Source organism: Dendrobates tinctorius, unplaced genomic scaffold, assembly GCF_039654945.1.
Source record: "Dendrobates tinctorius isolate UK_male_01 unplaced genomic scaffold, ASM3965494v1 ptg000136l, whole genome shotgun sequence".
Taxonomy (NCBI): Eukaryota; Metazoa; Chordata; class Amphibia; order Anura; family Dendrobatidae; genus Dendrobates; species Dendrobates tinctorius.
Window position 1 is genome coordinate 3802117 of NW_027361804.1, and position 26858 is coordinate 3828974.

Genomic DNA, 26858 nt, shown 5'->3' on the forward strand with positions numbered 1-26858 from the left:
TTATTACTGTACCCCTGTATCATCCATCCTGTACCCCTTATTACTGTACCCCTGTATCCTCCATCCTGCTCCCCGTTGTCTCCTCCATGCCCTGCCTGCCGTGTGCTCAGTGATGGAGGTCCAGTGCGGCTCATCCTCCCCCTGATTTCTAGGCCCCTCGGGCACGCACCGTGCAGAGTATTACAAGGGGCTGTACTAGAAGTGGGGACCCCGCATGACGGGTGGTCTGTGCGCCCCTATAAGACCCTGCGGTGTATAGAGGCTGGTGTGTACAGTGACGTGCATGGCCGCAGAGCCTGGCCTCCATTCTGCACACAGCTGCCCCCCCCCAGATGCAGCGATGCCCCCTACACCCCGCACATGCTCACCTACCGGGCTCCAGCTGCCTCCTCGTTACACTGTATCAGCCAGCTGTCACTCAGCATCCTCCAGCCCGGGGAGAGGAGGGTCCCCCGGCTGCACCCCCTCACAGCTCCGCCATTCTGTGCTGTCCCCGGGAGATGCAGCGGTCAACACACGGGCACCACCGCAACAAAGCACCGGGGACGTCCCAGAACCGATCCTCCCCTGTCTGATCACACACCGAGGGGGAGGAGAGGGGGCTTCACAGCCTCCCACCCCCCTCACCGCACCGAGCTCTCCTCCAACACATACAGCACGTCTATTTATATCAGATCGCGATAGAGATGTATGTACACAGTGACTGCACCAGCAGAATAGTGAGTGCAGCTCTGGAGTATAATACAGGATGTAACTCAGGATCAGTAATGTAATGTATGTACACAGTGACTGCACCAGCAGAATAGTGAGTGCAGCTCTGGAGTATAATACAGGATGTGACCAGGATCAGTAATGTAATGTATGTACACAGTGACTGCACCAGCAGAATAGTGAGCGCAGCTCTGGAGTATAATACAGGATGTAACTCAGGATCAGTAATGTAATGTATGTACACAGTGACTGCACCAGCAGAATAGTGAGTGCAGCTCTGGAATATAATACAGGATGTAACTCAGGATCAGTAATGTATGTACACAGTGACTGCACCAGCAGAATAGTGAGTGCAGCTCTGGGGTATAATACAGGAGGTAACTCAGGATCAGTAATGTATGTACACAGTGACTGCACCAGCAGAATAGTGAGTGCAGCTCTGGGGTATAATACAGGATGTAACTCAGGATCAGTAATGTAATGTATGTACACAGTGACTGCACCAGCAGAATAGTGAGTGCAGCTCTGGAATATAATACAGGATGTAACTCAGGATCAGTAATGTATGTACACAGTGACTGCACCAGCAGAATAGTGAGTGCAGCTCTGGGGTATAATACAGGAGGTAACTCAGGATCAGTAATGTATGTACACAGTGACTGCACCAGCAGAATAGTGAGTGCAGCTCTGGGGTATAATACAGGATGTAACTCAGGATCAGTAATGTAATGTATGTACACAGTGACTGCACCAGCAGAATAGTGAGTGCAGCTCTGGGGTATAATACAGGAGGTAACTCAAGATCAGTAATGTAATGTATGTACACAGTGACTGCACCAGCAGAATAGTGAGTGCAGCTCTGGGGTATAATACAGGATGTAACTCAGGATCAGTAATGTAATGTATGTACACAGTGACTGCACCAGCAGAATAGTGAGTGCAGCTCTGGAGTATAATACAGGATGTAACTCAGGATCAGTAATGTAATGTATGTACACAGTGACTGCACCAGCAGAATAGTGAGAGCAGCTCTGGGGTATAATACAGGATCAGTAATGTAATGTATGTACACAGTGACTGCACCAGCAAAATAGTGAGTGCAGCTCTGGGGTATAATACAGGAGGTAACTCAGGATCAGTAATGTAATGTATGTACACAGTGACTGCACCAGCAGAATAGCGAGTGCATCTCTGAGGGATAATACAGGAGGTAACTCAGGATCAGTAATGTAATGTATGTACACAGTGACTGCACCAGCAGAATAGTGAGTGCAGCTCTGGGGTATAATACAGGAGGTAAGTCAGGATCAGTAATGTAATGTATGTACACAGTGACTGCACCAGCAGAATAGTGAGTGCAGCTCTGGGGTATAATACAGGATGTAACTCAGGATCAGTAATGTAATGTATGTACACAGTGACTGCACCAGCAGAATAGTGAGTGCAGCTCTGGAGTATAATACAGGATGTAACTCAGGATCAGTATTGTAATGTATGTACACAGTGACTGCACCAGAACAATAGTGAGTGCAGCTCTGGGGTATAATACAGGATGCAACTCAAGATCTGTAATGTATGTACACAGTGACTGCACCAGCAGAATGGCGAGTGCTGCTCTGGGGGATAATACAGGATGTGTGATAAAACACTCCGGGATCTCCTTTGCTGGGGTCAAAGGTCACGTGCATTCAGCATGAAACTCAGGCGCAGAGCTGGGATTCGTGTATAACTGACACTGGGTCAGGTTTATTAACGGTGAAAGCAATGCAAAAGGAAATAAAACATAAAACAAATCCTTGCCTGTCCGGCACTAACTAAACAATGGACAACCTAACTACCAACTGGCGGGCTTCTGCCGTCCAGCCAAACCACAGTTGCAGTGGGCACTGCTTCCACTCACATGTGTCTCTCACACAGACAGGCTCTCTGTGTTCCCAGGCTGAGACACTCACACAACCACCTGGCATCCTTTTATATCCACCTCCCATTATTCATTAGCAAGCAGATGCGATACTGACCAGACTAGGCCACATAGGAAAGGAATCTGGGCGAGATATACCTGCCCTCATCCACTATTCCTACATGATTCTCACATATCCCCCCCCCCCTCTGCTCAGACCACTCTGGTCGAGCAATGACACCCGCCAAACAGTGCACTCGGGACAGGGCATCTGCATTCCCCATCTGTACCCCTGGGCGGTGCTCCACCGTAAAAGTGTAGGCCTGCAGGGCAAGGAACCACCGGGTCACCCGGCTATTCCGTTCCTTGTTCAAGTGCATCCACTTGAGAGGGGCATGGTCAGTGATCAGCCTGAACTTTCGGCCCACCAGGTAATATTTGAGGGCCTCTAGAGCCCACTTAATGGCGAGGCACTCTTTTTCTATGACTGCATACCTTTGCTCGTGTTTATTCAGCTTCCTGCTGAGATAGAGGACTGGGTGTTCCACTCCGCCCCTCACTTGTGACAGTACGGCCCCGATACCGGTATCAGAGGCATCCGTTTGTACCACAAACTCGCTGCAGAAGTCCGGAGCCACCAGTACGGGCTGAGAGCAAAGTGCCCGTTTTAGGCTATGGAAGGCTTCTTCAGCCGCTAAACTCCATTTAACCATGACGGAGTCTTTCCCTTTTGTAAGATCCGTCAGGGGGGTAGCGATGGCTGCAAAATTGGGTATGAACCGGCGATAATAGCCGGCAATCCCCAGGAAGGCTTGCACCTGCTTCTTGTTGACAGGTTGCGGCCAGTCCTGAACCGCCTGAATCTTATCAACCTGGGGTTTAACAACACCCCTCCCAATTACATACCCCAAATACCGGGCTTCTTCTAGCCCGATGTGACATTTCTTGGGGTTCGCGGTTAGACCTGCCTCCCACAGGTCGTCAATCACAGCTTGTACTTTCTGGAGATGAGTCTCCCAGTCCAAGCTGTAAATGACAATGTCATCCAAATAGGCCGAAGCGTACCGCCTATGTGGCCTCAAGACTCGATCCATCAGTCTCTGGAAGGTCGCCGGTGCCCCGTGCAGTCCAAACGGCATATACACATACTGAAATAAACCTTCCGGCGTGGCAAATGCCGTCTTTTCTCTGGCAGCCTCAGCCAGAGGGATCTGCCAATACCCCTTTGTTAGGTCTAGGGTCGTAATATACCGGGCTTTTCCTAACCGATCTATTAACTCGTCGACCCGGGGCATGGGGTAGGCATCAAATTTTGAGACCGCATTCAGTTTCCTGAAGTCATTGCAGAACCGGATGGTGCCGTCTGGTTTAGGAATTAGCACAATCGGGCTGGACCACGCACTGTGCGATTCCTCAATGACTCCTAACTCTAACATTGCCTTCACTTCTCGGGAAACGGCTTCACGGCGCGCTTCCGGGATTCGGTAGGGCTTTACGTGAACTGTGACACCAGGTTCTGTTACAATGTCATGTTTCATTAGCATAGTCTTTTCTGAGAAAAACTTCTGGTTGTGAAGTAGAAACTGCCTGACCTCAGTCTTTTGCCGCTCCGAGAGAGTCTCTGCAACCCGTACCTCCGGCATGGTATGCGAGCAGACAGGACGGGCCAGCTCCGCTGACAAGGCAGACCGATCCTTCCAGGGCTTTATCAGATTTACATGATAAATCTGTTCAGGTTTCCGTTTACCTGCCTGGTATACTTTGTAGTTTACTTCACCAACTCTTTCCTTAATCTCAAAGGGGCCCTGCCACTTTGCCAGGAACTTACTGTCCACCGTGGGGACCAGGATCAACACCCTATCTCCGGGTGCAAACGTACGGATCTTGGTGCCCCTATCATAGATTCTTTTTTGGGCTCCTTGAGCCTGTATCATGTGTTCTTTGACGATAGGCATAACAGCCGCAATACGGTCCTGCATTTGTGTGACGTGATCTATCACTGTTTTAAACGGAGTGACCTGACCCTCCCAGGTTTCTTTTGCAACGTCTAACAGTCTGCGAGGACGTCGGGCGTACAATAACTCGAAAGGCGAGAACCCCGTGGAAGACTGGGGTACTTCCCTGATGGCAAAAAGCAAATACGGAAGTAAATAGTCCCATTTCTTCCCATCCTTGTCTATCACCTTTCTCAGCATCTGCTTCAGAGTTTTATTGAACCGTTCGACCAACCCGTCTGTTTGAGGGTGATACACGGATGTGCGTAACGGTTCAATTTGTAACAATCGGCAGAGCTCCTTCATTACCCTGGACATAAAGGGGGTCCCCTGGTCGGTGAGTATCTGTTTTGGTATACCGACCCGACTAAACACATGCACCAGTTCCTTGGCAATCGTCTTGGTGGCCGTGTTACGCAAAGGGATGGCCTCCGGGTAACGAGTGGCATAATCCAAGATGACCAGGATATGTTGGTGTCCACGTGCAGACCGTGGAAGGGGCCCAACTAAATCCATCCCAATCCTCTCAAACGGGACTTCAATAATAGGTAGGGGTACCAAAGGGCTACAGAACCGGGGCTTAGGTGCAGAGGCTTGGCAGTCAGAACAAGACTCACAATATACTCGAATATCGGGATGCATGCCTGGCCAAACAAAACAGTGTAATATCCTTTCGGTGATTTTCTGGACTCCCAGGTGACCTCCCATCACATGTCCGTGGGCCAGGTCCAGCACCTGCCGCCGGTAGGGTTTTGGCACGACTAATAGTTGCACCGTATCTTCCCCCTTTTTCTCTATCTGATAGAGTAAATCATTCTCCAGAACCATGTAAGGATATGCCAGCCTAGAGCCAGGTTCAATGGGAACCCCATTTATCACTTTTACATTTGTCCTAGCCTGAGAAAGGGTAGGATCCTTTATTTGCTCACTTTGGAAGTCATCTTTCTGAACTTCCAAATCCGGCAAATGGGGAGGTGGACGGCTGTCGGCCTCCTCCTCTTCCCCGGTCTCCTCCGTATCACCCGCCATGACTGAAAACGGGAACGGCAGGTCATTTCCCGCAGACTCTTCCCCAGAGTCTTCCGGGGAGACCTCTTCCAGGGGTTCGGGACCCACACGCGCCCGGGGAGAAGAATCATGTACACTATTACCCTGGGGTATCAACTGATTCTCCCACAATTGCCAGAAGTGGGGAAAATCCCGGCCCAGGATAACATCATGCAATAACGCCGGGACGAGTCCCACTTTATGTTGCACAGACCCATAGGAAGTAGTAATGCATATGACGGTGGTGAGGTACGAACAGGTGTCTCCATGCACACACGTTACAGAAAATTTGTCTGATGGTCCAGTCGGGGCTGACACCAAGACTGGCCTTCACCAGAGTCACCACACTTCCCGAGTCTAACAATGCCACCACCTTTTTGCCATCAACAGTTAACTCACACAAGTGTTTTCCCACATCCTTTTGACCGGCATTCACACTCACTACCCGTGCAACCATAGACATGCGGTTTTTAGAGTCTGTGAGGTCGCACTGCATGGGTTCAGCAGTGACCGGACAGTTCGCAGCAATGTGGCCCATCTCTTGGCAGCGGAAACACCTAACGGGCCCCTTGCTTAGACCATAGTTCGTTACTCTCGGCCTCGCAGTGCGGGCAGTCCCGTTTTCCTCCCCCACTGTCTTAGGGATTTTTCCATCTCCCCTACTCCCTGGAACAGTCTTACCGGTTCCACGTGGAGATGATGAAGAACAAGGTGGGGTAGCGTCGTCTCGGAGTCCTTCTGCCACGGAGTAACGTTCAACCAGATCCACCAGTTGATCTGCCGTCGTTGGATTTCCATGGCTTACCCACTTCCTCAGGGCTAGCGGTAGAGCTCTCAGGTACTTGTCCATGACGACTCTCTGGATTATCTCTGGCGCTGTCAACACCTCGGGTTGTAGCCACTTCTTCGTCACGAGGATCAGGTCGAACATCTGTGACCGCGGTGGTTTATCCGGCTGATAAGTCCATTGATGCACTCTCTGTGCACGGACAGCGGTCGTCACTCCCAGCCGGGCCAAGATCTCGGCTTTCAATTTGTCAAAGTCCTGCGCGGCTTCAGGCTCTAAGTCATAATAAGCCTTTTGGGCCTCACCGGAAAGAAACGGGGCAATCAAGCCGGCCCATCGTGCCTTCGGCCATTTTTCTCGCACCGCCGTCCGTTCAAATGTGGTCAGGTATGCCTCGACGTCATCTTCGGTCGTCATTTTCTGCCAGTACCGACTCACGTGAATCACTCTCGACTCGGCTTCCAGGTTAAGCTCAGGTAAGCTTGCCAAGCGCTGCGCCACCTGCTGGAGAAGCGAACGATCGGTAACTGTCATGTCCACCAACTCCTTCAGCTGGGCCATCATCACCCGATTAGCTTCTTGCTGGACAGCGGTGGACTGTACCAGCGCTTTCACCACGTCCTCCATGCTCATGCTTGCAACGTGATGCCCGCATTCTCCACCACAATGTGATAAAACACTCCGGGATCGCCTTCGCTGGGGTCAAAGATCACGTGCATTCAGCATGAAACTCAGGCGCAGAGCTGGGATTCGTGTATAACTGACCCTGGGTCAGGTTTATTAACGGTGAAAGCAATGCAAAAGGAAATAAAACATAAAACAAATCCTTGCCTGTCCGGCACTAACTAAACAATGGACAACCTAACTACCAACTGGCGGGCTTCTCCCGTCCAGCCAAACCACAGTTGCAGTGGGCACTGCTTCCACTCACGTGTGTCTCTCACACAGACAGGCTCTCTGTGTTCCCAGGCTGAGACACTCACACAACCTCCTTGCATCCTTTTATATCCACCTCCCATTATCCATTAGTAAGCAGGTGCGATACTGACCAGACTAGGCCACATAGGAAAGGAATCTGGGCGAGATATACCTGCCCTCATCCACTATTCCCACATGATTCTCACAGATGTTACTCAGGATCAGTAATGTATGTACACAGTGACTGCACCAGCAGAATAGTGAGTGCAGCTCTGAGGTATAATACAGGATGTAACTCAGGATCAGTAATGTAATGTACAGTGGGGAAAAAAAGTATTTAGTCAGTCAGCAATAGTGCAAGTTCCACCACTTAAAAAGATGAGAGGCGTCTGTAATTTACATCATAGGTAGACCTCAACTATGGGAGACAAACTGAGAAAAAAAAAATCCAGAAAATCACATTGTCTGTTTTTTTTTTTTCATTTTATTTGCATATTATGGTGGAAAATAAGTATTTGGTCAGAAACAAGCAATCAAGATTTCTGGCTCTCACAGACCTGTAACTTCTTCTTTAAGAGTCTCCTCTTTCCTCCACTCATTACCTGTAGTAATGGCACCTGTTTAAACTTGTTATCAGTATAAAAAGACACCTGTGCACACCCTCAAACAGTCTGACTCCAAACTCCACTATGGTGAAGACCAAAGAGCTGTCAAAGGACACCAGAAACAAAATTGTAGCCCTGCACCAGGCTGGGAAGACTGAATCTGCAATAGCCAACCAGCTTGGAGTGAAGAAATCAACTGTGGGAGCAATAATTAGAAAATGGAAGACATACAAGACCACTGATAATCTCCCTCGATCTGGTGCTCCACGCAAAATCCCACCCCGTGGGGTCAGAATGATCACAAGAACGGTGAGCAAAAATCCCAGAACCACGCAGGGGGACCTAGTGAATGAACTGCAGAGAGCTGGGACCAATGTAACAAGGCCTACCATAAGTAACACACTACGCCACCATGGACTCAGATCCTGCAGTGCCAGACGTGTCCCACTGCTTAAGCCTGTACATGTCCGGGCCCGTCTGAAGTTTGCTAGAGAGCATTTGGATGATCCAGAGGAGTTTTGGGAGAATGACCTATGGTCTGATGAAACCAAACTGGAACTGTTTGGTAGAAACACAACTTGTCGTGTTTGGAGGAAAAAGAATACTGAGTTGCATCCATCAAACACCATACCTACTGTAAAGCATGGTGGTGGAAACATCATGCTTTGGGGCTGTTTCTTGCAAAGGGGCCAGGACGACTGATCCGGGTACATGAAAGAATGAATGGGGCCATGTATCGTGAGATTTTGAGTGCAAACCTCCTTCCATCAGCAAGGGCATTGAAGATGAAACGTGGCTGGGTGTTTCAACATGACAATGATCCAAAGCACACCGCCAGGGCAACGAAGGAGTGGCTTCGTAAGAAGCATTTCAAGGTCCTGGAGTGGCCTAGCCAGTCTCCAGATCTCAACCCTATAGAAAACCTTTGGAGGGAGTTGAAAGTCTGTGTTGCCAAGCGAAAAGCCAAAAACATCACTGCTCTAGAGGAGATCTGCATGGAGGAATGGGCCAACATACCAACAACAGTGTGTGGCAACCTTGTGAAGACTTACAGAAAACGTTTGACCTCTGTCATTGCCAACAAAGGATATATCACAAAGTATTGAGATGAAATTTTGTTTCTGACCAAATACTTATTTTCCACCATAATATGCAAATAAAATGAAAAAAAAACAGACAATGTGATTTTCTGGATTTTTTTTTCTCAGTTTGTCTCCCATAGTTGAGGTCTACCTATGATGTAAATTACAGACGCCTCTCATCTTTTTAAGTGGTGGAACTTGCACTATTGCTGACTGACTAAATACTTTTTTTCCCCACTGTATGTACACAGTGACTGCACCAGCAGAATAGTGAGTGCAGCTCTGAGGTATAATACAGGATGTAACTCAGGATCAGTAATGTAATGTATGTACACAGTGACTGCACCAGCAGAATAGTGAGTGCAGCTCTGAGGTATAATACAGGATGTAACTCAGGATCAGTAATGTATGTACACAGTGACTGCACCAGCAGAATAGTGAGTGCAGCTTTGGAGAATAATACAGGATGTAACAGGATCAGTAATGTAATGTATGTACACAGTGACTGCACCAGCAGAATAGTGAGTGCAGCTCTGAGGTATAATACAGGATGTAACTCAGGATCAGTAATGTAATGTATGTACACAGTGACTGCACCAGCAGAATAGTGAGTGCAGCTCTGGAGTATAATACAGGATGTAACTCAGGATCAGTAATGTAATGTATGTACACAGTGACTGCACCAGCAGAATAGTGAGTGCAGCTCTGGAGTATAATACAGGATGTAACTCAGGATCAGTAATGTATGTACACAGTGACTGCACCAGCAGAATAGTGAGTGCAGCTTTGGAGAATAATACAGGATGTAACAGGATCAGTAATGTAATGTATGTACACAGTGACTGCACCAGCAGAATAGTGAGTGCAGCTCTGAGGTATAATACAGGATGTAACTCAGGATCAGTAATGTAATGTATGTACACAGTGACTGCACCAGCAGAATAGTGAGTGCAGCTCTGGAGTATAATACAGGATGTAACTCAGGATCAGTAATGTAATGTATATACACAGTGACTGCACCAGCAGAATAGTGAGTGCAGCTCTGGAGTACAATACAGGATGTAACTCAGGATCAGTAATGTAATGTATGTACACAGTGACTGCACCAGCAGAATAGTGAGTGCAGCTTTGGAGTATAATACAGGATGTAACAGGATCAGTAATGTAATGTATGTACACAGTGACTGCACCAGCAGAATAGTGAGTGCAGCTCTGAAGTATAATACAGGATCAGTAATGTAATGTATGTACACAGTGACTGCACCAGCAGAATAGTGAGTGCAGCTCTGGAGAATAATACAGGATGTAACTCAGGATCAGTAATGTAATGTATGTAGACAAAGTGAATAAGTGCAGCAAACAACAAATGTTTTTGCGGTGTTTTTGAAGTATTTTTGATTAAACATTTTAAATATATATATTGTACACAAGACAGATAAAGTTATGGGCACCTTTAAAATTGTTCTAGAAAATGAATTATTTCTTCCACAAAATTATTGCAATTACACATCTTTATTTCTTTTGTGTTTATTGGAACAGCACAAACAAAACAGATAAAAAGGCAAACCGGACATAATTTCACACAAATCCTCAAAAAAGGCCTGGACAAAATTGTTGGCACCCTCCACTTTGGAAAAAATAACTGCAATCAATCGCTTCCTATAACCATCCACAAGCTTATTACACCTCACAGATGGAATTTCAGAAGACTCTTCTTACAGACTGATTCAGGTCTCTCATATCTCACCTTCTCCCAACAGTAATTTTAAGATCTCTCCACAGGTTATCAATCGGATTTAGATCCGGGCTCATTGCTTCCACTTAAGAACTCTCCAGCGCTTTGTTTCCATCCCTTTCTGGGGGCTCCTTGAAGTATGCTTGGAGTCATTGTCCTGCTGGAAGACCCATGACCTAGGATACAAACCCAGCTTTATGACAATGGCCACTACATTGCCACCCAAAATCCTGTGGTAATCTTCAGATTTCATAATTCATTGCAAACAGTCGAGGCACCAAGTGCCAGAGGCAGAGAAACAACCCCAAAATATCTATGACACTCCACCATATCTGACTGTAGGAACTGTGTTCTTTTCTTTGTAGGACTCATTCCGTTTTCCGTAAACAGTAGAATGATATGCGTTACCAATCTGTTCACAATAAGCTTTACCAGAAGGATATTGGCTTACTTATGTACATTTTGGCAAACTACAGCCTAGCTTATTTACGTCTTTGTGTCAGCAGTGGGGTCCTTCGGGATCTACTGCCATAACATTTCACTTCATTTAAATGTGGAAGGATAGTTCGTGCTGAAACTGATGCACCCTGAGCCTGTAGGAGAGCTTGAATTTGTTTGGAACCTGATTGGGACTGCTCATCCACCATCCGGACTATCCTGAATTGTAACCTTTCACCAATTTTTCTCTGCCGTCCATATCCAGGGAGATTAGCTACAGTGCCATGGGTTGTAAACATCTTCATTGTAGAGCAAGTCCTGGAGCCTCTGCATGGTATGCCCTGCCCCCTCTATGCAGGGACGGCACATTACTCACTGTCCCGGCCCTCGGAGGCATCCCGGTGTGCTCCTGGCTTCCTGTGTGCGTGAATTCACACCAAGTCTAAGAATATGTCCTGTTCAAAACATGTATGGTGAACATACTGTATGTCCGCCCCCCCCCTTTTTCCAAATATCCTTTGCCAAATGTTTTTTGGATATTTCTTTTTTAAAAATCCAAGATTTATTTCTTATTCATTTATCTGTAATGTATCAGGAGATGGATCAAATCAAAACCTGCTGCAGTTGGTGGAGGGTGAGATGGTTTATTGCCTTGCACTCATGTTGCCAAAGCCCCTTTGTTACGAAGTAGCCAGCACTTGAAGCTCTTCCCCTTGTCCAAGAGCTGACAATGCCTGAACCTCGATCCCTGGCCCTGCAGTGGCCTGTGTGTCGGAAGCTCATCCCTTGGTCCGTGAGCATCCAGTTCCTAAACAATGTCCCCTGGTCCGTGTGCGGCCAGACCCTGATCCAGTATCCTAGACCGGCGTGTCTGACCCGAGCATGAATCCGTGTCAGTAAGGCTATGTGCACACGTATGCAGAAAATTTCTGCATAAAAACCTGACTCCTTCCCAGAAAATGCGCATTTTTTTCTGCGAGTTTTCCGCGCAGTTTTTGCGCAAAAAAAAAGCGCGTTTTTAATGAGGTTTTTTTCCGGAGCGGTCCCAGCCCCATAGAAAATAGCTAGAAATGCGGAATTTTCCGTGAAATTAATGTCACAAAGGAGGAAGAAAAAGACCGGGTTTTTCAATGCATCCGCGCTGACCACACAAGGACAGAAAAATTCAGCGCGGATGCATTGAAAAACCCGGTCTTTTGTCTTCCTCCTTTGTGACATTGGTGTCTACGGGAGTCTGCAGCGACCACTGGTTCCTTTCACATTCTGCAAGGGGTTGTGACTGTTCACAACCTGTAAAGGTGAGTGCACTAACCATGTATTGTCACCCAAAAAACCACTTTTATCGCCCTATGTGCGCTCTCGTTCCTTAATTTCCGTGAAATTAATGAGCATGCTGCGTTTTTTCCGCGATGCGCTTTTTTCACGGAAAAAAACGCATCAATATGCACAAAAAGTGCGGAATTCACTAAAATGAATGGCACGCTTCTTTTAAGCATTTTTAAGTGGTTTATCTGGTAAAACCACGAAAAAAACGCATAGTGTGAACATACCCTAACCATTAGGTGCCAGTACTCGCTAATGTCTACATTATTTGTTTAATAAAGTTAGTTTTATTCATCCAAACCGCAGCAAAACTGTTGAATTTTTTGCAGTGTTTTTGCACTTTCATTACTTTCTTTGGGTGAAAAAATATGCAAAACAACTAACAGAACTGATGCTGCAGTTTACAAAGTCAGTCAGGAAAAAAACAAGCTGCAATCTCAATTTTTTTGGTACTGTAAGACCCAGCTTATCTGCAGAAAAAAAAAAAAGGAAAAAAAAATCTTCAAAAATCCTGCGTGAACATAACTTTATACGTTCTCATGATGAATTTTTGATGTTACAGATTTTATGCAGCATTTCTGCACTTAGTAGGTAAATTACTGTGCCTTTGGTGCTGTATTTTTTGTCTCTTTCTGGCATGTCATTTTTTAAATAAAGCTGTGTTGTTTTTGATACTTCCTAGTGTTTGGCTTTGTCAATACTTTATTGGTAGTCATGTGTGGTTCACGTGTGTTTTTAGAGCTTTTCAGCAACCCAAAACTTGGAACGGACCCGGATATTGTAGAATGTGATGTAATTAAGGATCCCGCAGTGTGTGTCTCTGCAGCAATACTAATCTCTATGTACTGTACTCGGGGCTGCCGGCAGAGCGATACGGGGCTCTGTGTACTCTACTCGGGGCTGCCGGCAGAGCGATACGGGGCTCTGTGTACTCTACTCGGGGCTGCCGGCAGAGCGATACGGGGCTCTGTGTACTGTACTCGGGGCTGCCGGCAGAGCGATACGGGGCTCTGTGTACTCTACTCGGGGCTGCCGGCAGAGCGATACGGGGCTCTGTGTACTGTACTCGGGGCTGCCGGCAGAGCGATACGGGGCTCTGTGTACTGTACTCGGGGCTGCCGGCAGAGCGATACGGGGCTCTGTGTACTGTACTCGGGGCTGCCGGCAGAGCGATACGGGGCTCTGTGTACTGTACTCGGGGCTGCCGGCAGAGCGATACGGGGCTCTGTGTACTGTACTCGGGGCTGCCGGCAGAGCGATAAGGGGCTCTGTGTACTGTACTCGGGGCTGCCGGCAGAGCGATACGGGGCTCTGTGTACTGTACTCGGGGCTGCCGGCAGAGCGATACGGGGCTCTGTGTACTGTACTCGGGGCTGCCGGCAGAGCGATACGGGGCTCTGTGTACTGTACTCGGGGCTGCCGGCAGAGCGATACGGGGCTCTGTGTACTGTACTCGGGGCTGCCGGCAGAGCGATACGGGGCTCTGTGTACTGTACTCGGGGCTGCCGGCAGAGCGATACGGGGCTCTGTGTACTGCACTCGGGGCTGCCGGCAGAGCGATACGGGGCTCCGTGTACTGTACTCGGGGCTGCCGGCAGAGCGATACGGGCCTCTGTGTACTGTACTCGGGGCTGCCGGCAGAGCGATACGGGGCTCCGTGTACTGCACTCGGGGCTGCCGGCAGAGCGATACGGGGCTCCGTGTACTGTACTCGGGGCTGCCGGCAGAGCGATACGGGCCTCTGTGTACTGTACTCGGGGCTGCCGGCAGAGCGATAAGGGGCTCTGTGTACTGCACTCGGGGCTGCCGGCAGAGCGATACGGGGCTCCGTGTACTGCACTCGGGGCTGCCGGCAGAGCGATACGGGGCTCCGTGTACTGTACTCGGGGCTGCCGGCAGAGCGATACGGGGCTCCGTGTACTGCACTCGGGGCTGCCGGCAGAGCGATACGGGGCTCCGTGTACTGCACTCGGGGCTGCCGGCAGAGCGATACGGGGCTCTGTGTACTCTACTCGGGGCTGCCGGCAGAGCGATACGGGGCTCTGTGTATTCTACTCGGGGCTGCCGGCAGAGCGATACGGGGCTCTGTGTACTGTACTCGGGGCTGCCGGCAGAGCGATACGGGGCTCTGTGTACTGTACTCGGGGCTGCCGGCAGAGCGATACGGGGCTCTGTGTACTGTACTCGGGGCTGCCGGCAGAGCGATACGGGGCTCTGTGTACTGTACTCGGGGCTGCCGGCAGAGAGATACGCGGCTCTGTGTACTGTACTCGGGGCTGCCGGCAGAGCGATACGGGGCTCTGTGTACTGTACTCGGGGCTGCCGGCAGAGCGATACGGGGCTCCGTGTACTGTACTCGGGGCTGCCGGCAGAGCGATACGGGGCTCCGTGTACTGCACTCGGGGCTGCCGGCAGAGCGATACGGGGCTCCGTGTACTGTACTCGGGGCTGCCGGCAGAGCGATACGGGGCTCTGTGTACTGTACTCGGGGCTGCCGGCAGAGCGATACGGGGCTCTGTGTACTGCACTCGGGGCTGCCGGCAGAGCGATACGGGGCTCTGTGTACTCTACTCGGGGCTGCCGGCAGAGCGATACGGGGCTCTGTGTACTCTACTCGGGGCTGCCGGCAGAGCGATACGGGGCTCTGTGTACTGTACTCGGGGCTGCCGGCAGAGCGATACGGGGCTCTGTGTACTGTACTCGGGGCTGCCGGCAGAGCGATACGGGGCTCTGTGTACTCTACTCGGGGCTGCCGGCAGAGCGATACGGGGCTCTGTGTACTGTACTCGGGGCTGCCGGCAGAGCGATACGGGGCTCTGTGTACTGTACTCGGGGCTGCCGGCAGAGCGATACGGGGCTCTGTGTACTGTACTCGGGGCTGCCGGCAGAGCGATACGGGGCTCTGTGTACTGTACTCGGGGCTGCCGGCAGAGCGATACGGGGCTCTGTGTACTGTACTCGGGGCTGCCGGCAGAGCGATAAGGGGCTCTGTGTACTGTACTCGGGGCTGCCGGCAGAGCGATACGGGGCTCTGTGTACTGTACTCGGGGCTGCCGGCAGAGCGATACGCGGCTCTGTGTACTGTACTCGGGGCTGCCGGCAGAGCGATACGGGGCTCTGTGTACTGTACTCGGGGCTGCCGGCAGAGCGATACGGGGCTCTGTGTACTGTACTCTGGGCTGCCGGCAGAGCGATACGGGGCTCTGTGTACTGTACTCGGGGCTGCCGGCAGAGCGATACGGGGCTCTGTGTACTGTACTCGGGGCTGCCGGCAGAGCGATACGGGGCTCTGTGTACTGTACTCGGGGCTGCCGGCAGAGCGATACGGGGCTCTGTGTACTGTACTCGGGGCTGCCGGCAGAGCGATACGGGGCTCTGTGTACTGTACTCGGGGCTGCCGGCAGAGCGATACGGGGCTCTGTGTACTGTACTTGGGGCTGCCGGCAGAGCGATACGCGGCTCTGTGTACTGTACTCGGGGCTGCCGGCAGAGCGATACGGGGCTCTGTGTACTGTACTCGGGGCTGCCGGCAGAGCGATACGGGGCTCTGTGTACTGTACTCGGGGCTGCCGGCAGAGCGATACGGGGCTCTGTGTACTGTACTCGGGGCTGCCGGCAGAGCGATACGGGGCTCCGTGTACTGTACTCTGGGCTGCCGGCAGAGCGATACGGGGCTCCGTGTACTGTACTCGGGGCTGCCGGCAGAGCGATACGGGGCTCTGTGTACTGTACTCGGGGCTGCCGGCAGAGCGATACGCGGCTCTGTGTACTGTACTCGGGGCTGCCGGCAGAGCGATACGGGGCTCTGTGTACTGTACTCGGGGCTGCCGGCAGAGCGATACGGGGCTCTGTGTACTGTACTCGGGGCTGCCGGCAGAGCGATACGGGGCTCTGTGTACTGTACTCGGGGCTGCCGGCAGAGCGATACGGGGCTCTGTGTACTGTACTCGGGGCTGCCGGCAGAGCGATACGGGGCTCTGTGTACTGTACTCGGGGCTGCCGGCAGAGCGATACGGGGCTCTGTGTACTGTACTCGGGGCTGCCGGCAGAGCGATACGGGGCTCTGTGTACTGTACTCGGGGCTGCCGGCAGAGCGATACGGGGCTCTGTGTACTGTACTCGGGGCTGCCGGCAGAGAGATACGGGGCTCTGTGTACTGTACTCGGGGCTGCCGGCAGAGCGATACGGGGCTCTGTGTACTGTACTCGGGGCTGCCGGCAGAGCGATACGGGGCTCTGTGTACTCTACTCGGGGCTGCCGGCAGAGCGATACGGGGCTCTGTGTACTGTACTCGGGGCTGCCGGCAGAGCGATACGGGGCTCTGTGTACTGTACTCGGGGCTGCTGGCAGTAATAAATATCATAATTAGGAATTACCAAATAAATGGATTTTACTAACAAACATATTTATCCCATACAGTGGCTGGTGTAAATGGAATATGCTATGGTAATGTTGTCCTGGGGGGTCTCCATGTAGTGATGTCCTCTTAGGGGGTGACGGTCTTAAAACCTTTTCCATCTACAGGTAAACCCCCACCCCATAGACATGTTATCCTACTGATACATAGGGCAGCAGGGAGGAGAAGTAGGCACAACACCGCCCCCACATGGCCAACACTGGACAAGACACCCACATGATTTCTAAGGCTTTTTGCTGGTTTTTGGTTGCTGCACCCACCTGAAAAGCCGCTGTAAAAAGTCATCAAAACGTCGTATTTACCCCAAAATGGTATCAATAAAAACTACAGATCATAAAAATAAAAAAAAATAATAACACACGAGTCCTCATGCGGCTCCGTACCCAAAACAATTACCAAAAAAAATTTCAGGTCTCAGAAAATGGCGGTTTTTTTTTTTTAAACAATGTTTTTTTAAAAAAAAAAAAACACAAAAAAATGCAAATTTGGTATCACCATTATCGTATCGACCCAGAAAATCCTGTTACCAGGTGATTTTTACCACAGAATGGACATCATAAATTAAAGAAAGGCAAAATTGTGGGGTTTTTAATCATTTCACTGCACTGTGAATTATTATCCTTTTTTTTTTTTCAGATTTTATGTTAAAATTAACAAAAGTAAAAAATGGCGGCGCTGGGAAGAGCTTAATTCACAGCACAGGTATAACATATGATATCAGTTGTGTTTTCACATTTCAAGGCAGATTACACGACTAAAGACCAATAAAGGTGACATTTACCTCAGAAACCACTAATAGCACTACCATTCACCACAAGGAGAGAACCACCAATGTCATCATTCACCTCAGGACTCGTTTTCCCGCCTATAAATGGCACATAATCTGAGGAAAGCCAGAAGTTTCCGCAGTGATTGCTGGGAGTCGTAGTTTAATTATCACTTCTGCGCATTAGATAACAGCACACTTGAACTACAGTTCCCAGAAACCCGTGCGCCGCAAATGGTTTCTGGGACCTGCTGTCCTGAAAATGCAGAAACAAACGCTAGATGGGAACAGTTAAACTACAGATCCCAGAAATCATTGCGGGATCAAGTCTAGGCGTGACATTGAGGTTGTTGTTGATGAGGCGGCGAGCTCTGAGAGGAGGAGGAGGGTGGAGCACATATTGTGAGTGACTGCTGGGGCTTGTAGTTCCCCTGTCTCCTCAGATGACATGGATGATGTTAGTCAGCTTTTACCATCATGAATGTATAAATGTCATCGTTTATTAAGCACATTCGCTGTCCGAAGCGCCATCACATTCTCTGACGTTGCGTTTCCTTGTTTTTTGGGTAGGTGCCACTTTGCGGCATCGATGTCTTCAGCGCTTTTCATTGCTTTTTTTTTATGGGAAAAATTGATTCCAACTTTTGTTTTTATTTTTTGATTTTTCATCTTTTTTTTACTTTACTCTTTAGCGCCTTTAGACGTTTGATCGCTTGCACTATAAACTACCTCCGTCCTGCAGTACATAGTGTAACGACGGGCTTCATAAGAGCACAAAGATGGCGGTGACCGGAGCCTTTATTAGATGCCCGGGTTACCTGGCAACCCATCGTCTATCCGCTTACAACAGTGATTGACTGCAGTGGTCACACGTCGTGCGGCCATAAAGGAAGCGTGGACACTAGTGGTGACCCAGACAGAGGCAAGTGATTGGCTGAAGTGGTCACGTGTCCATACAACCATGGTGTAGTGTGGACGTGTGACCTCTGCAGACAATCTGGGGCCGCAGGAGTCACGTGACTATTCAGCCATAAGAGGAAGCGTGGAGATGGATGGGAATCAGACAGACGAGACCACTGCAGCCAATCATCGTCAGCTTTATACCTTCCCGAGAGATCCCGGTGCTGCGCTGACACGATCGTCTCCTGGGCCAATAAGGCTGTGGCGCTTGTGCTTCCTGCTAAACGCGCCATTAACCATATATCAGGGTCTATATCAGTCCACTGAGACGGGAAGACGAGGGTCAGAGACCGCGGCAGAACAAAAAACGGATTCTAAAGGAAGCAACGTCATTGATTGTTCTTGATCGAAGCGATAAAGTCCCGTGTAGCTGTGGAGCCCAGGTGTAACCACCGGCACCACCCCTTTAATGTCAGGTCTGCTGTTTCTCCATGGTGAAGGCACGCCCCGCGCGTTTCTCGGGAGAACACTCCCTAATTACACACGCCCCACGCAGCTGCTCCACTTTCTCTGTGTTTTTTTTTTCTTTAAAGTCAATGGAGGAAATGATTCCGGCAGATTTTTAGGATTGCGCTGACGGCGTCACTATGCCACTTGTATATTGTGTCCTGCCGTGCGGCGCAGCAAGGGTTAAGTCCTTTTAATTCCCGAATGTCAGCGACTTGTTAGATGATTGGTCGTGTCGCCTCTTCCCCCCCGGGGGCACCGCACGCGTCTGGGGGATTCTGCACGAACAATACTCCGGCATTGTGTGGACGGCGTCAGGTTGTGGACGCTCTCGCTCGTCGCTGAATTTACTCCTGACGCTAAAAGGGGTCATCCGGAGCACGAGCTGTCGACACCTCCCATAACGCTGACGCAACAGGTCACCAAATAATGTGAGTAGCGTCTCCGAGGATGGCGATAAATATAAATAGTCTATACTATTGTTAGCCATGATATATCGTATGTATTGCTCTCTGTTATCTGCCAATTCACGTCTGGTAGAGTCTGACTGTCGCTTGTGATGAGTGATCAAAAGTATAGCAACCTCTGCGCCCGATACATCACATCTCCGTCACATCCATATCTGTCTTATAACAGATATTAGATTTTCCGCTAGTTTCACTTACTGCACTTTGCAGCGTCTTTTATGGCGCCTTTCTTCAGACTTGTTCTTGGCGTTATTGCTGCTTTTATATTTTTATCTCATTGTGGCACACTCATTTTGTTTTATCTGTCAGACATGAGAATTATTTAAAGAAATGAAATAATTCTATGGGAAATACTAAAAAAAATTTACTACCTTAGAATATGTGCACACTCTTCAGATTCTACCAGATCCACAGCAGACCCTCGTATTTGTGCCGCAGACCCTCATATGCTACTAATTCCTGCTGCATTTTTCGTGCCGTAGCCTATGAGTGAAGTTGTAGAAAACCCTATTCACATGCGTGGAATCTGACATTGATTTCAAAGTGGAGTTTGCGCCAAAATCCACAGTGGATTCAACAGGTCTGAACGAGGCTTTAACGTGGAACACTATTTGGTGTCACCGCCATCTACGTTACTGTCGCTCCGTCTAATCTTACATTGTCATTAAGAGATTACCGTAGACAATGAGTAAACTCTCCGTCCTTCTGTTTCAGGGACTTCACTCCTCATGGGAGCCCATAGGTGAAGAGGTTGGGAGTGTGAGAACTTCTGCAAGTTGTGATACAGCCAGATCTTGTGTCCAGCAGTACCCCAGACATGTCCTGCTCGGAAGCCTCCACCTCTAGTTACCTCCGGACATCCCGGGAATGTGACGACGACATTGGGGCTCTTCCCGACCTCGTTACCATATCTGATGAGGGAACTTTGGACTTCAGGCCAGGATGTAACCAGGCGGCCCAAGATCTGGTCAACTCCATACTTTCCCCACGGACATGGGAGAAGTATCTGGCCTCCTGGAAATCCTGGATACAGTTCAAGAAAGCAGCTCGCCAAAGAGGTTGGTGCCGGGCAGAGAAAATTATGGTGGATTTCTTTGAACACTTAATATCCAGCGGGTACACTCGGGGCAAAGTGGTGGGTACCTTGGCCGGGATCTCCTTTTGCTTGCAGATCATGGAAAAGAAAGACGTCACCAAGCAGTTTCTGATCCAGCAGATGCTGACAAGCTGGAGAAGCAAGGAGATGGAGGACAACGTGGAGACGGAGAGCAACGGAGACTACAGCGAGCTCCTGACCCCCGAGATGCTCGCTTCCGTGCTCTACGCCACTAAGAAGGTTTGCTTCGACAACAACGAGAGCCGTCTGTTTTCCGCAGCCTTCACCTTGGCATTTTACGGGTCCTTTGACATGGAGGAACTGGTGGCCAGAACCAAAGATGAAGACGGCTCGGGACTGGCGTTCAAAGATGTCATCGTGGAGCGCAACTCTATATATTGCAAGATGCAGAAAGTCCGATCCAACAAAAGCCAATGGGTGGAAGTGAAGAAGCGTGACGACAAGTTCTTATGTCCTCTGAACAGAATGAGGAAATTCTTGGAGGTCAGGCCTGAGGGGGGCAGAAACTTTTTCATCCATGAGAATGGGACGCTGTTGACCCAGTTCCAGTTCAGCAGGGTACTGTCTTTCGCCTTGGAGGAGGCAGGTCTCGATTCCAGAAGGTTCGGGCCTCATTCCCTCTGTCACAAGACATGAAGCTGCTGTGCTGGGAAATGGAGGGGGATATTTGGGAAGTGTTGTGAGGCCTTGGGTAGGGGAAAATTCACTGTATAGCGGTCATATTTTCTCATCCGTAATACTGCCACAAGTCCTGGGTCTGCCGTGTGTCTGACAGCATCATAAGTAGCCATGATGCTGATGGTTCAGGTCACTGGGCCAATGGCCGACTCGGGACGTGCCGCAGTAATGTTGTTGACCGCTATACAGATAGGATGAAATGCTAGGGGTTTCTAAAAGCTTATTCACACCTTTCGTCTCTATATTTCATGGGAATATAAAGGCAGCTTGAACTACTTGTTTGCAGTGAAGGTGAATATATTGCTCCCTGTTATCAGCCATTTCAAACAGGGTAGAACTTTAAGTGGACCTGACACTTTGGATTAGTGTCGACCAAACCTGACTGTTCGCAGTCTAGGGGGTCTTTAATACTATTGGCGAAAAATGGATTTGTGCACTTTAGTCCCGGAGAAATAAGCGGCGCCAGAGGTGTCTTATAACATTTCCGGCCCAATCACATGTGCTATGTAGGGGGGGGTCCGGACAGTCTCTAGGGGCAGCCTTAATTATCCAACTGTTAAGTGCAATCTATTGTTTCCTGTTATCAGCCATAACCCTGGTGGCTCCGGGTTCAGACGAGAGTCTGAAAAAGCATCCTGAAAAGTGGGATGACTATCGTCCGTGTGTCACGTCCATGTGGCATCTGTGTTTAATATGTACCTGGTCACATAAGGTTTCTGAGGTTAATAATGAGTAAAAATCGGACGCCGTACGGATGATTCAAGATTCTTGTATGATTTCATCTGATATATGGGAGAGAGAGGTGCGTGCTGTCATCTAGACCACCCTATGGGGCCCGGCCACCACACACCCGTATAATATGATAATGCGAGCTTCTTCATCTATGCCGGACATTAGCGGGTGTTGGTGAATAGATTCTCCCTCTATAGAACACCCTATAGCTTCCCCCTCTATAGGACCCCTATAGCTTCTCCCTCTGTAGGACCCCTATAACTTATCTCTCTATACAACCCCCTATAGCTTCCCCATCTATAGGAACCCTATACCTTTCCCTTCTATAGGACCCCTATACCTTCTCAGTCTATAGGACTACTATAGCTTCTCCGTCTATAAGACCCCTACAGCTTCTTCCTCTATAGGACCACTGTGACTTCTTCCTCTATAACAGGGTTCCCCAACTCCAGTCCTCAAGGCCCACCAACAGGTCATGTTTTCAGGATTTCCTTAGTATTGCTCAGGTGATAATTGCTTCACCTGTGCAATACAAAGGAAATCCTGAAAACATGATCTGTTGGTGGACCTTGAGGACTGGAGTTGGGGAACCCTGTTCTACAGGACCCCTATAGCTTCTCTGTCTATAAGGCCCCTATAGCTTCTCCCTCTATATGACCCCTGTAGCTTCTCCGTCTATAAGACCCCTGTAGGCTCTCCCTCTATGACTGTTATAGCTTCTCCCGCTATAGGATCCCTATAGCTTCTCTCTCTATAGAACCCTTATAGCCTGTTCCAGTATAGCACCCCTAAAGTTTATCCCTCTATAGCAGCCCTATAATATATCCCTCTATAGCAGCCCTATAGTTTATCCCTCTATAGCAGCCCTATAGTTTATCCGTCTATAGCACCCCTATAGCTTCTACCTCTATAGCTTCTCCCTCTATAGGACCCCTATAGCTTCTCCTTCTAGTTGGTGCCGGGGCAGACATTACGCCGGGGGGCTTTATAGATGGTGATTGGTTAGATTATTATACACATTGATAGAACAAAAGCTTCCCGACGTTGCAATAACCTTCACTTACGTCTCTGCAGAACGTCAGGGCTGTTTTGTTACTTACAGCCGAGAAGCCGATGTGGTTTTCTAATATATGGTTAAAAATGGATTGTTATTTCTTTTACTTGTTGTTGCACTTTTTCACCCATCCAGTGTGCTCCTATAGCAAGTGGTGCGGGCGAAGATGACACCCTCACATAAGTCTGCTTGCTCATCCGCCCTGGTGGCTCTGGTCGTCAGCCTGGACCCACCGGCCATATGTCAGAGATCCTCTAATAACAAACAGTAAATGGCAGATTGATATTATGTCTTCCCTTCTCAGGTTGTTAATTCAGACCATCTGTTTCTGGGAAAGACGGGTGACTGACAACACATCCAACCAGCAAATTTTCTGTCCACAATTTACAGATGCTGCGGATGGCGCCCCATGTGGATGTCACCGGTAAATCTGCAGCTTTTCTCAACTCCTCATTTCTAGCTGTGGTAGTTTCTCCGCTTGCCGGGTCTCCTGCGGGTGCCAGGACTCCTGCGGGTGCCGGAGTAGTTATCATATCGGTTGTCACTCGTCTTTCCCAGATTCATTGGACAGAATTTTTTTTAGCAACTTGCCTGATCTCTGCTGCCGCCATCTTGGTGGAGACGACCGACCACAACAGACTTGTATGTGATTGTTCTTGTTTTTTCCTTTCATCCCACAGTTTCTCCGGAGACTGGCATTTCATTGTCATCTGTATTGTTGTCGTCTTGGAATAAAAGTTTTCATAAATTTGATTCTTTCTTGTTCTCGGTCTCCTCCTTTTACCTGGATTTTGCATTGATTCCGATGTTAATCTCTCTTCTGGGATATTTCTCATTACTTTGTTACATAAAAATGTGCAACATTGTATCTGTTCTTAAAGGGGAACATCATTCAAAAAAACCCTAAAATGTGGTATTTCTGCAGAGTGAGGTCCACCTTCTTCCAAACCTCCAATTGCCTTGATATCTCCCTTCTAGTGGGGTCCAGCTGCAGACCCCTACCGTCTTATCTTACATTTACCACCATTTCCTCTGCTCGCCTCCTTCTCTGACTTTACTCTCCAGGACTCTGTATATTTTCCCCTGCGGATAACGCAGCGGGGCACCTTCATTTACCACTGATAGCCCTCCGGGGCTGGGATCGTTTATGAAGACTGGATGTATAGAAAGGTAAATTCCTGTTTGTTTAGATCTCCTATTCACTGTGTGTAGCGGTGCCATTCTGACGATGTCGGTGCCACTGTTCCCGCAGAAGTACATAACTTTGTTATTTCACATGCCACCTGCAGTCAATAAGCGTCTGCTCGTCAGCTGACAGAATATTGATGAGCTGCAGGTAAAGAGCGGACACACATTGACTGCAGGCATTACAATGACACAACATATGGGAAAATAGTTGTATCTGGTATGACAGCACAGCTCCATTAAAGAGAATATCGTTAATCTGCAATACCAGATAGAGCCAGATGACAGGTGGTGGCAGAGTTTTTGGGACACAAAAGAATATATTTTTTGCAGCCAATTAGTATATGCTGTGTACGGCGATGATCAACAGACTCCTGTGAACGTCCTATGGGTGGGGGGGATGGGAGCATCGATGTTCCCTGCAGTCATATCTGCTTTTATTGTGAGGCAGATGATGGAATTCTCCCAGAGGGTTAATTAATTGTAGCTGAAAGTGTAAAATAGCTTCAGACCCCGGAGTCGGGTGAAATTAGTCGCCCAGGGATAGAGTGGTGCAGCCCACGACATCGCGAGGAGCAGATCATTGTGTGATCGGGTCTGATCCGAGGAGCAGATGGCGCCAGCTGGACTTTGATGTAAAAGTGCCCTCAACCCACATTTATTAGATGTTTTTTGAAGCGTTGATGTTGGCATGGGGCAAAGACTGTTGATACCGTGAGACAATATCTCTTCTAGTAAATACAGTGGATATGAAAAGTCTTCACACCTCTGTAAAATCTTAGGTTTTTCACAGGTATCATATCAATAAGAATCATTTCAGGATTTTTCCCCCTTTAATGTTGCCCATAACTTGTACAGATCCATTTTCAAACAAACTGAAATCTTTTCAGGTGGAAAAGGAAAAATAAAGACTTAAAATAATGTGATTGAATAAATCTACACACCCTTAGGCCTCTTTCACACGTCCGTGTTTCCGGTAAGTGTGGCATCATTTTCCACATGTACTGGAGACACATAATACACACGCACACCCATTATAATTTATGGCGCTGACCACACGTCCATTATTTTCCCAGCAGCACGGATGACAACACATGTGACATTCGTGTGACACGTGCCGGAATAGAATGCAGAAGAGAAATCACAAATTCTTAGGTGTTAAAGGTGCGCAAATATAGAAATAGATCAATAAATGGAAAGAACATCATGAGCTGCCTCCCATTTTTGTAACCAGCAAAGGTAAAGCAGACAGCTGGGGGCTGATGTAATCAGGCTGAGAAGGTCTATGGCTATTTTGACCTTCCCAGCCTAAAAATAACAGCCCACAGAAGCCCTAGAATTGGTGCATCATATTTGATGCTCCAATTCTGATACTTTGCCTCAGCTCTTCCCGATTGCCCTGGTGCGATGGCCATCGAAGTAATGAGGCTTGGGGTTAATGACAGCTGTGATTTGTCCAAAAACATGATTGACATCAAGCCCTGGTGTTAGCATAAGCTGGGAAGGGCCCAATAAGAATGGACCTTCCCAGCCTGATAATATCAGCCCCCAGCTGTCTGCTTTACCTTTGCTGGTTACCAAAAAAGGGGACCCGTCAACAATTTTTTCAGTTATTAATTTGTTAGGTTAATACATGTACAGAAAGCTACACACATAAGGAACTAATATCCCACTCAACTATATCTCAATTATATATCTTTATATCAATCTATTATCTATGAATTATCTATCATATATCTATCTACAGTTGTGTGAAAAAAGTGTTTGCCCCTTCCTGATTTGCTTTTCTTTTGGTTTCTTTTCGATACTGTTGACCACCATCTCCTACTCTCTAGGCTCCAGTCACTAGGCATTAAGGACACTGCACTCTCCTGGTTCTCTTCCTATCTCTCTGACCGCTCCTTCAGTGTTTTGTTCTCTGGCTCCACGTCATCTCCTCTTCCTCTTGCTGTCGGGGTACCTCAGGGCTCAGTCCTTGGCCCCCTTCTTTTCTCTCTCTACACGGCCCCAATTGGACAGACCATCAGCAGATTTGGCTTTCAGTACCATCTTTATGCTGATGCCACACAACTATACACGTCTTCCCCCGACCTTACCCCCGCTGTACTACAGAACGCCAGTGACTGTCTGTCTGCAGTCTCCAATATCATGTCTGCTCTGTATCTGAAACTCAACCTCTCCAAAATTGAACAACTTCTGCTCCCGCCGTCTACTAACCTCCCTAAATCTGACATTTCCTTCTCCGTGGGTGGTACCACAATAACACCCCGGCAGCAGGTGCGCTGCCTGGGTGTTATGTTTGACACCAATCTCTCCTTTACATCCCATATACAATCCCTTGCCCGCTCTTGCCGCTTACACCTAAAGAACATCTCTAGAATCCGCCCTTTTCTCACTATGGAAACAACAAAAACCCTCACTGTTGCATTGATCCACTCTCGCCTGGATTACTGCAACGCTCTATTAATTGGCCTCCCCATCACTCGACTTTCCCC

The 26858-nt window shown here is 48.8% G+C and overlaps 2 protein-coding genes across 7 annotated transcripts in view; one reads left to right on the forward strand and one right to left on the reverse strand.

The window, feature by feature from the left end:
• GPR19 (G protein-coupled receptor 19) overlaps positions 1-17845 on the reverse strand; it is a 39606-nt gene extending 21761 nt beyond the window's left edge. Inside the window, exon 1 of one of the 3 annotated variants that reach the window (XM_073544070.1) lies at positions 17739-17845. In XM_073544070.1, the coding sequence (XP_073400171.1) occupies positions 17739-17765 (27 nt within the window). In that variant the 5' untranslated portion in view covers positions 17766-17845. Of the gene's footprint in view, positions 1-368; positions 607-17738 lie in introns of those variants that run through there. The other 2 variants (XM_073544072.1, XM_073544071.1) reach the window with 2 other exon arrangements.
• Positions 1-22607, forward strand: part of LOC141048480 (uncharacterized) — a 53795-nt gene extending 31188 nt beyond the window's left edge. Inside the window, exons 1-2 of one of the 4 annotated variants that reach the window (XM_073544076.1) lie at positions 18059-18125; positions 20312-22607. In XM_073544076.1, the coding sequence (XP_073400177.1) occupies positions 20415-21350 (936 nt within the window). In that variant the 5' untranslated portion in view covers positions 18059-18125; positions 20312-20414 and the 3' untranslated portion in view covers positions 21351-22607. Of the gene's footprint in view, positions 1-18058; positions 18126-18162; positions 18290-18644; positions 19562-20311 lie in introns of those variants that run through there. The other 3 variants (XM_073544078.1, XM_073544075.1, XM_073544077.1) reach the window with 3 other exon arrangements.
• The last annotated feature ends 4251 nt before the right edge of the window (positions 22608-26858 follow it).